This window comes from Suricata suricatta, chromosome 10, assembly GCF_006229205.1.
Source record: "Suricata suricatta isolate VVHF042 chromosome 10, meerkat_22Aug2017_6uvM2_HiC, whole genome shotgun sequence".
In the NCBI taxonomy this organism is placed as follows: domain Eukaryota; kingdom Metazoa; phylum Chordata; class Mammalia; order Carnivora; family Herpestidae; genus Suricata; species Suricata suricatta.
In genome coordinates, this window is record NC_043709.1 from 19,405,856 (window position 1) to 19,416,568 (window position 10,713).

General features: G+C 39.4%; 1 protein-coding gene and 1 pseudogene across 3 annotated transcripts in view; both read right to left on the reverse strand.

Moving 5' to 3' along the window:
• The window catches only part of UTP20 (UTP20 small subunit processome component), a 95,757-nt gene extending 89,885 nt beyond the window's left edge, over window positions 1–5,872 (reverse strand). For all 3 annotated transcript variants that reach the window (XM_029953638.1, XM_029953639.1, XM_029953637.1), the window contains exons 1-5: window positions 5,682–5,872; window positions 4,709–4,789; window positions 1,429–1,495; window positions 1,176–1,308; window positions 524–712 (exon numbers count right to left, since the gene is read on the reverse strand). In XM_029953638.1, the coding sequence (XP_029809498.1) occupies window positions 524–712; window positions 1,176–1,308; window positions 1,429–1,495; window positions 4,709–4,789; window positions 5,682–5,726 (515 nt within the window). In that variant the 5' untranslated portion in view covers window positions 5,727–5,872. The remainder of the gene's footprint in view (window positions 1–523; window positions 713–1,175; window positions 1,309–1,428; window positions 1,496–4,708; window positions 4,790–5,681) is intronic.
• A 1,583-nt stretch (window positions 5,873–7,455) lies between these two features.
• LOC115305091 lies at window positions 7,456–8,680 on the reverse strand (annotated as a pseudogene).
• Window positions 8,681–10,713: the final 2,033 nt, after the last annotated feature.

The following is a 10,713-nucleotide window of genomic DNA, read 5'->3' on the forward strand; positions in this document are numbered from 1 at the left end:
GCTGGAAAGCCAGTCTCGAGTCAGACAGAACTCAAGGGAAAAATGATAAAAAAAAAAAAAAATGTCAGAGTCAGGCAGCCATGTCAGCAGGTATGCATGATGGGCAGTGAGCATGTTTAACTAAATACAGGGAGAGAGTGAGCAATCCTGGTTGCCAGCACTGATAAGGACTATGCTTGAACAAAAAATAAAAACTTGCAAAACTCAAATGTTAAAATGTTTCATTACTGAGGAGGACTGATCTATTTAGGAGCCTCAAGGACACAAAGACAATCATGAACATTTAATATATATTTATATTGCTTTTGCTCTCAAAACTGATGCAGATGGGGAGAAGGACTGACTTGTAGACAGACATTAGAAATCTTTTGGGGATGATGGAAATGTTTTTAAAGTGGACTATGGTGATACTTGCACAATTTTATAAATTTACTGGACAGCACTGAATTGTACGTAAGATAAAATAAAATTTAGAAGTGACAAAAATCAAACCAAACCCCAATAAGAAAGTGAAAAGGGTTACCGGTATATATTGGACATGTCCTTCACCATGAGTCTCCACAGGTACTTGTAAAGATATGACAGTGAGGTGAAAGCCCATTCTAGTAATTCTGTGTCCTGAGTCTCCAGGATTGAAGTGATGGTCAGGAAAAAATCCTGAAAATGTGGATAGAAGTCGGTCTGCAGATCTCGTGCCAACTGTACAACCAAACTGGATTAAAGACAAGTAAAGTAACTGATCCTGAGACATACAGGTCAAAAGACAAAGACAGCAAATCTATTTCACAAATGATAGCAGATTGCCTGTGACGCCAGGATTAAATAAAGCTTCCAAACCAAGCCTTGAGAAAGGCATATAATTTTTCGCATTTTAAGAGTTCAGCAAAGAAATTCAGCTGGAGCAAGAAGGTGCATTCTTTTTCCCTCACAAGTTATGCTCATTCCTGTAGCATGAAAGAAAAATGAATTTTCCTACATGTATAAAATAAAAGCAAAAGGAGGATACCTCTAAGATTCTGCTTTTTGGCAGTGCACTAATGTTCTGATCTAACAGAAAAGGTCAATTTGTGTTTCCAAATTACAAACACCAGATTTAAGGCAAATGTAGTATAAAACACAACCTTTCTTATAATTCAGATAAATGTCATTGAGCTTTCTCCCAACATGCTACTTACTCCAAAAGCGGCTGATAAGCAAAACTGTTCTTGATTTGCAGGTGAGTCTTCAAACTCTGAACTATCTCATTTTGATGATAGACCAACTGATTGAAGGACTGGCACTTGTCAATAACTTCTTTGTAAAATTTGCCTAGGTGAAAAAAAAAGAGAGAAAATAGGTTCTGCTTTTCTACCATACCAGTATTAAGTTGTTTAAAATACACAAAGTACAAATGACGGGAGAATAAAATAGAAGCAAAATAGAAAATACCAAAGTGTTCTGTAAGGTTCAATTCTCTCCATTTCAGCAGACCCTCAAAAAAGTAGGTTTCAACTTCCTGCCAAAATTAAAACAGTCCATTAATTAGGCAACTCAAAGAAAAACTATGATCAAAGTAAATAAGAATAATGATACCTTGAGACAATGACAATAGTCAGGAGTTTAAAAGCAATTTTTTAAAGGGGGATAACTAATATACTCAAAAAGCATCAGGTGTATGATACGGGCATAGGATTTATAAAAACAGTGTTTTGTTGATTTGGTTGCAGCAAATGATTCTTTAAAACCTATGTAATAGTCACACTAAAAAGTTTTTTCCCTGTTTTCTACAATTTTAGGCCCAGAAAAATGTGCTGACTCTTACAATTCTTTCATTCTGCTTTTGGAAATATGAGTTACAACCTTTTGGGGAAGTATTCTAGCAATCATTAAAATGAACAAAACAAAACAAAACAAAACAAGTATGCCTTCTGACCCATGAATTCCCACTTTGGAGATATTTTTTATAAAATTACAAATATACCAGTAGAAAGACTTTATTGTAGTGGGTGGAAAACATAAATCAGCATAAATATCCAACAATAGGAAAGTGCCTGTTGTAACTTATGGTCCATAAATACTAAAGTATATTATATGGTATAATATATTATATGTAATTATATTATATTATACCACTAAGAATAGTCGTATCCATATTGAATTGGAAGGATGTTGAGGATACACTCCCAAAATGACAAAAGTAAGTTACGTAGTAAAGCATATGTAGGAACCAATTAAAAAAATAAAAAAAGACCTCTTTAAAAATGCATATTTGCATATATTTGTAAGAGAGAAAAGTACAGAACACATATATACCAAATTGTCTATATTAGTTTCCTTGACAATAAAGGGTAGGAGGGGTGAGATAACAAGTTTTTCTAAGTTCACTAATGCGTTGTCCTACTGTTTAGCTTATTATCCCAGTATATATTACTTTGTACCTTGAAAGGTTAAATCAATAAAATTATTACCATATGTCTGTGTGTGTGTGTGTGTGTGTGTGTGTGAGTGGAATGAGAGTACAAATTAGTACACACACAAACAACATGCCAAATCTTCTACAATCTCAAAAAAAGAACAAACCAATCTTTAAAAAGTAAAAATGAAGAAAAATCAATAGGCAAAATAGAGGGAAAGGAAAAGGATCTCATTAAATTTTGTTCTGTCTCTCTTAAGGCAGAAAGGAAGTACATTTAGCAGTTTAAACCTAAATGAAGAAGGCATTCCTGGTATAGCATAGCAGCTGGCACATGTCAGCCACTTTGTGGCAGACTACGTCCCTGTCCCTTGGCAACCTGACTCACAGCCCCTACCACAAAGGGATGGAGACTAGTTCCTTACTCCTTGAATCTAGCCTGGTTTTCTGCCTTGCTTTGACCAATAATGTGCAACAGAAGTGATCTTGCAACTGCCAAAGTTAGGCTTAAAGAGGCTTTATAACGTCTGCTTTCTCTCTCTTGAAAAGATTCTGCTGTCATGAAAAGAAGCCTAGTCTAGCTTATCGGACAGTAAAAGGCCATGAGGATAACCAAGACTAACAAGCCCCGGTCAAAATGTGATTAAGACCATTCTGGACCATCCAGCCCAAGATCATATCCTAGGCTCTCTTCTCATTCTAACCTGACATTCTACCTCTTAAATCATCTACCTCTCCTGTGGCTTAAATTATAAACCATATACTGAATTCTAATCTATAATTCCACCTCCAAAGTCACCTGTACTCCTCCAGAACCATAGACAGCTTTGGACACCATCATTTGGATGGCCACAGGTACATCAAATTCGGTAAGCCCCAAATGGAATCAACCCTGTGCTTCTCTTCCTACAAGTCTATCTTGATAAGTGATGTCCTCAACCACCCAGTTTGTCAGAACCAAAAATTTGAATCCCCTTCCCTCCATAACCAACAGGTCGCTAGTCCTCTCCATTCTACTTCTTTGGTATCTCTGGAGTCCTTCCCTTCTCTCCATCTTGACTGCTGCTACTGTAATAATTTTTTACGTAGACAACTACCAAATCCTCACAACTGGTTGTCCTGACTCCAATCCTGCTCTTACTTTCACATTAAAGCCAAAGAGATCTAGAACTGAGAACTGATCATGTCACTCACTGCTCTGCCTTACTCCTAGAATGACACCCCATGGCTTCAGGATAAAATCCAAACTTAGCTTGATATATAAAGTTCTTAATGCTCCTTGACTATTTCTTCAGCTTTCTCTCTCTCCAGCTATCTCCTTCCCTTACCCAGTCACTATCAACACACATGAACACTATACATACAATTATAACCACACTGAAATGTTTGGCAGTTTTTTAAATGTCACATGAATTTTCTAGTCTCTGTTCCTTTACATGGGTTTCTCTCTCAACAAGAAACAGTATTTCCTATTCTTTTTGCCATGCTAAAACCTATACATATAACGACTCAATTCAGCTATCATATTGTCTATATTACCTTTTCGACAGCCTACGTGGAATTTAGGTTAGGCTTTGTCAGTATGAGTTGCCAAAGCACTATGTGCTTACGCAAATCACATTATTTAGCACACTGAATTCACACATTGGAATAAGGCATCCAAAGAAACAGACAGCAAAGTCCGACTAGATCCAAGTGAAGAACTATAAGAACTGAAGTTAAACCCCTAAGTTAAAGGCATGTTATAGAGGACCATAACAGGATAGCAGAGAAATAATGACTTGATGCAGCAAAAGCAAGATTTTTAGGTAAAGGTGTGACTGAGTTACAGCATGATTAGAACTGGAAAAAGTTATGTAGTCTAACTCCTTTCGTTTTATAAAGGAGGGAACTAAGCCCCATTAAAGTGATGTTCCCCAAATATCTTAAAAATTGTAGCTTCAGGAATATGAATCTGCACAAGCAATGAGAATGCACATGGAAAAGGGAGAGGCTGGAATCACAGAAGCCTAAGTATCTAAGTATCCAGCCCTTTGTCTAACACAGTATTACCCGATGGAACTTTCTACAATGATTGAAATGTTCCATACCTGCACTTATCCAATACTGTAGCACATATGGCTACTGAGCCCTTGAATTTCTAATTTGCTTTAATTGACATCTAATTTGTCATATGTAGCTACTGTATAAAATCACACAGGTATACTACATTTCATGTTTATTAAGGAATGGCTTGAAAAACCATTCACTTCTACTAAGAGAGACTAGAAAACCCGCTGTGAATACTTGAAGATTGGCTAATAAACATTCTCTTACCTCATCATAGCTTGCAGTTCTATCAATCCGGTGAATAATATCAATATTCACATTCCCCAATCGTTCAGCAAACGTAAGAAACTGTAGAAGAGGAGATATTTAATATACAATCATCCTTTAATACTTATCACATCTTGAAGCTCTGTTTTGAGTTCTGTATAATTGTCTACAATTGCCTTGTGAAAATAGAAAGTTTGAAGTTTCAATAAGCCTTCTCTTGCAATGCTTCTCTCGCAATTTCATACTTGTATTTTCAATCAATTGTAAAACATATAATTGTGTTTTGAAATTAGAAGTAGACATCACTGATGAGTCACAAAAGATAAATGTAAAAACACAAACTCAAAGACATAGTCTTAAATGCCATGTACTACTATATGAAAATAATTAAATACTTCCATGAATGTAGTTGCAAAACTTCAGTTATGTCATTTCAAATACAATTCCCATGCTAAAGTGTGGTGGATCCAGGTTAAAGTGATGTGGCTTCCCTAAGATGTACTGTTGGTTTTATAATCCGCTACAAGCACAGGGATCTGGCTAAGTCGATGCAACACACGGTGAGTACAATAACAAAGAAACTCTCAGAAGACAAACTGAAAGTGGTGTCAGTCATTAGCTGGAAATCACCTCCTCCCGCCGGCTCGACGCCCCCCGCCCCCCCCCCATTTGGTCTTTAAGTAGAAAAGAGCAGTGGAGAACATCTCCTAAGCAATCAGTCTGTACAAATGAATTTAACTCTGGACTAAAGGGAATTCCCAAGCAGGCCAGACCCACAAAACACGGTGCAATGTGCTGTTCTAACGTCTTTCCCCACCCCATGTTTACCACAGCCGCAAAGTCCCTCTCTTTTGCCAGGTAAGTGACTCATGCTCCTCCCAGAACACCTCAGCCCCCAGTGTCTCGCTCAGACCCAGTTCCAAAGCTGAGGCAGCAGGCACCCACAGCTCCTGGCCCAAGTTGCTTCGCTCACCCTGTACGTGTTCTCGGTCTTGTGGGAAACGGGCTTTGTCTTCATGGCTGCAGAAACACAGGGTCCCACGAGCACCTAGGTAAAGGTCGAAAGGATGGAACCGACGGTACGGAGGTAAGCTTGCTCACACACTTGCACTTTCCGATTCCCAGGTGCTCAGACTCCTTCACGTGCGGCTTGGGTCCCTGGGCGCCGCCATATTGGAGGGGGGAGGAGCCTGGGAGGATCACGTGGGCGGAAAAAGCCGACCCAGCAGTCGCAGCCTCCTGGGAAGCCGGCGGCGACGCGGAGGTGTCGTTGGAGTAGGCGTGGGGTGCCTTTTCTCCTTTTAGGGAAGACTTACAAGAAGAATATGTAATTTTATTATAAAAGAAAATCTCCTTGCCAGCATTATCGGCTGACAATCACCACCCTTCACTATGCGCCTTATACCACGCCAAGTTCCTTACATCCAGAATTTCACAGTAAAGCGCACTGTGACACATATGAGGTACATATTTTTAAGCCCCTTTGGCATACGAAGAAAGCAAGATGTGCTGCTGGTAAGTGGCAGTTTAGCAGAAGTCCCTGAGCACCAAAGTCCTATTCTTAACCATTACTGTCTGAATAAAATTGAAAAATAGAAAAGGAGTTTTAAGGAAAAATCTTAATTTCATGCACAGCCAATTAAAATGTTGGTGTTCTTCCTACCACTCTTATGTGGTTGAACATGATTGTACAAGCAGCCGTGTGTGTGGCAGGTTTTTGTTGTTGTTGTTTTTCACTTATTTATTCAACAAGTGTATCTTGAGCATCTACTTGGGCCATATACTTTTGTGTGAGCTGAACAAAACAGACAATAATAATAATCCTGTTTAGAAGTATTTAGTCTGAGGTGCTTACATCTTAGACAAGGAAAGATATTAAATACACAATTGAATACATTCCTGCCCAGAGCTTGGTGTAGAGGTCAAGACTGGAGGTGTGACTTAACTACTGAACCATGTGGAGTATTCATAAAGCCGTGGAACTGGATGAGATAAGTTAGGGAGAGAGCTGTCAAAAGGAGGGTGAAGAAGAGGACCCAGTTGATCCTTGGAGTGCTCTAACATGTAACAAGGGAGCAAGGGAAGGGAGATGGGATAGAGAGCCAGTGAGGAAGATGTGGACTAGTCTTGTCATGGAAGAAGAGCTGGTCAACTATGATGAAAGCTGAGGGTAGGGCAGTAGCTGCCAAATCTGACAAGATGAAGGTCACTGGTGACCTTGACAAGTACAGTCCAGTATTGAAGAAAAGAAGAAAAATATGCACAGACTGTGGAGGGACTCAGGTGAAGAAGTGAAGTAGATCTAACACTTTCATATTATTATTGGCATTACAACATCAATATTTTCTAGGTCATCATGGGGTTGTAAATATTTTTAATAGCTCCATAGCATTTATGGACTTTTTTTTTTGCAGAGGTACACAACTTTAATAACTATAGATTAAGAGAAACAAGATACAATACAGTAAAACAGGTGGAGTAGAGATGGAAGGGACAGAAAGACACTGAATACGATCACAACAATCAGTGGGTGATTCCTTTGGTGCCCTAAGGAGGTCATGAGACACTTGACTCATGTCACCAACAGCTGCAGGTTTAGTAAACCACTAAGTCTGGAAGAGAAGTAGTGGCAGTAATGCTGAGCTTAGGATAGAGGCAGGGGCCCTCTTTGTCACAAAGCGGTAATACTCAAGGGTGTCTGGGCTCTGAGTGTTAGGTCAGCATGTGTCATCAGGGAAGAGCCCTCTTCAGGACACTCTCCTATTCCCTAACACTAGGTGGAGAAACAGGTCCCCTCCACTCAGTAACCAGGCTCCATTATGCCTTGGCCTTTTGATATATACCAGCACTGCGCACCACCGTACCCCATCGCCAGCTTCACTCTCTTTACCAGGCTCCCTTCCTGCAGATGGATTGATTTGAAGCAGAGAGTAAGTAAATTCAGAGGAAATGGGAAGAACTGCAATGGTGGGGTTTGAAGGACAGGAGGTGGCTAGAGGAACTGGTATGCACCATGTTAGTCCCTCCCAGGCATCAGTGAGATTGCGATTGCTCAGGAGCACCTGCTCCCAAGGTTTGAAGCCTGGCATCCCAAGGTAAAGGCAGCTGGCACAGCACAAAGCATTTTACCCAGGTAGAAATTTCTACAAGCCAATTTGGGTTGGGAGCTCCTCTGTTCCCTTGACTTTTCTTTTTCCAGTGCTTCTGGGAGGCCACGGGTGCAATTCTTTTTTCTCATCTCCGCACAAAGGAGCCCACAGGGAAGCTGCATCTTGATTCTTAAAGGCTTCTGGATCCAGCTGCTCATCTGAATCAATGAGATCCATGCTCTCATCCTCCATGTCATTGGCTGAGAGGGTCCAAAGCTTGGCAGCTGCAGAGTCCACAGCAGGCTTCATCAGAGGAGGAGACTTCTTGGCAATATAAAGCTTCAGTTGACTAGAAAAACTCACTTCAAAGTTGGGTTTTTGCCAGCGATCTGTAAAGAAAGCAAGCTGTCACTTAGGTAACAGGTGTTTTTGGACAGACTATCTCTTCAGGGTTCACGGGCTGCTGCAGCTCTTTCACTTCCACAAGACCAGAAAGAGTCAGGGCGAAACACAGTTTAGATGTTGTCCTCCCTTTGCTATTGTTAACTACAGCCGTCTCTACCAGCTCTTTCAGAAAAAAGACATCTACTAGACCAAAGGACCAGGCCATCTCAGCCAAAATTTCAGCACTGTACTGAGTGGTGTTTCCAGGAATTACACCCAACAAAATAATGCCAAAGCTAGATTCTTTGTGGGCAGATTGCCAAAGCTAGATTCTTTGTGGGCAGATTGCAACAGCTAGTTGATGTTTTCCACAGACACTTGGCCCTCATTGCTGGTTAATGTTGGAAGCTTATCTATCAGATCTTTCAGAACCTCCATGAGGATGACTAATCCCAGGCCACTGCACGAACTGGCCAGCTGAGACCCCATAATCTGCCATTCCTGCAGTGCTGATGGACCTAGAAACTGCTGCTTAGGGCTCATTACTGGCTTCTGAATCTTTAATACTCAAGTATATAAGTGCACAATATTTGGCTGGCTTTCAGTAAGCTAACTGGCTTTTTTTCTTTAGGTGAACTTCGCCTTAATTCATCACATGTCTCTTAAGGACTTCTGTGAAAGCTATAGACTTTCTTCCTAGAAAAAAGCAACTACGCTCATTCACACTAAAGTGTGTAGATGATTTCAGAAAATTAGAAGTCTTCAGTCACCTAAAGGTAAGAGCCCCCACTCTAAAGAATACTCCCAGCCTATTGCTAAAACCACCCCCTGGTAATTGTGTCCTTTTCTTTCTCTGTTATTTATTTTTGATGATAGAGTTAATGGGACAATAGGGAATGGAGAGAAAATGAAAATCAAGGACACTAAAAGAACTGAGACTTGCAAGTTACATACACATTGTTACTCATTATATGATCCTCATGTACTAGCATACCTTATTTCATCATGCTTCACTCTTTATTGTGTTACACAGATGTCGCATTGGTTTTTTGTTTGTTTGTTTTTTGTTTTTGCCAATTTAAAATTTGTGTTAACCTTACATAGAGCAAAACTATCAGTACCATTTTCTCAACAGCATTTACTCACTTTATGTCTCTGAGCCACATTTTGGTAATTCTGGCAATTTTTCAAACTGTTTTATTACTATTATATTTCTCCTAGGTATCTGTGATCAGAGATTATGACTTGCTGAAATCTCAAATGATGGTTAGCATTTTGTATCAATAAAGTCTTTTTTAAGGTTTTTATTTAAATGCCGGTTAGTTAACATACAGTGTTATATTAGTTTCAAGTGTACAATATAGTGATTCAGCACTTCCATATGTCACTCAGTGCTCGTCACCAGTGCACTCCAGACCCCCAACACCTATTTAATCCATCTCTCCTCCCACCTCCTCTCTGGTAACCATCAGTTTGTTCTGTATAGTTAAGAGTCTGTTTCTTGGTTTACCCCTCTCTTTCGTTTTTCCCTGAGCTCATTTGCTTTATATCTTCCACATATGAGGGAAACCATATGGTACTTGTCTTTCTCTGACTCAGTTTCATTTAGCATAATACTCTCTAGTTCCATCCGTGTTGTTGCAAATGACAAGATTTTTTTTCATTCATTTGACTCACTTTATTGCAATAGTTGTATTATTGTGATAGACTGGAACTGAACCTGCAATATCTCTGAGGTTGCCTGTATTGACAACTTGATTGAACAACTTATGTATATAATATGATAGTTAAAGAGCATGGACACTGGAACCAGATTGCCTGAGTTTGAGCCAAGCTCTGCCATTTATTAGGGGTGTGACTTCGGGGAAGCTACTTACCCTCTGAGCATAATTTCCTTAAATGTGAAATGAAGCTAACAAAAGCACTTATTTCATAGGGGGCTGTGGTGCAGAATAAATAAGCTAATGGATGAGAGGCACTTAGGATGGTGCAACCTTTAATAAATTACTTAACCTATCCATGACCCAACTTTCTGATTTATTAAGTGGAGATGATGATAATCCCAATCTTTCAAGGTATTGTACTGGCATACAGAAAACAGAATAAATATTTGCTGAATGGACAAATAAGTAACCATTTATTCTTTGGTATGTAGCTACCTAACAAGTTTTTTCAGGGCAGAAATCATGTACTTTTTCAACTTTGCATTGCCAGTGTATCTCTTGAACTTAAGAGTTGTTTAATGAATGTCTGTTGAATTAACAAAACATACAATACTTTATTTAACCCTGAAAATTCAAGGTAATATAACTCCTGCTAAGTAATATAAGTAATATATAAGTAGTAAGTAGTATAATTCCAAAGCTAAGTTTCTCAGGTTCTATGGAATATCTGAAGTAGCCACAAAAAAAACCTCTGTTGTTTTTTTTAAATGTTCATTTATTTTTGAGATAGAGAGATACAGAGTGAGAGCGGGGGAGGAGCAGAGAGAGAGGGAGACAAACAATCTGAAGCAGGCTCCAGGCTCTGAGC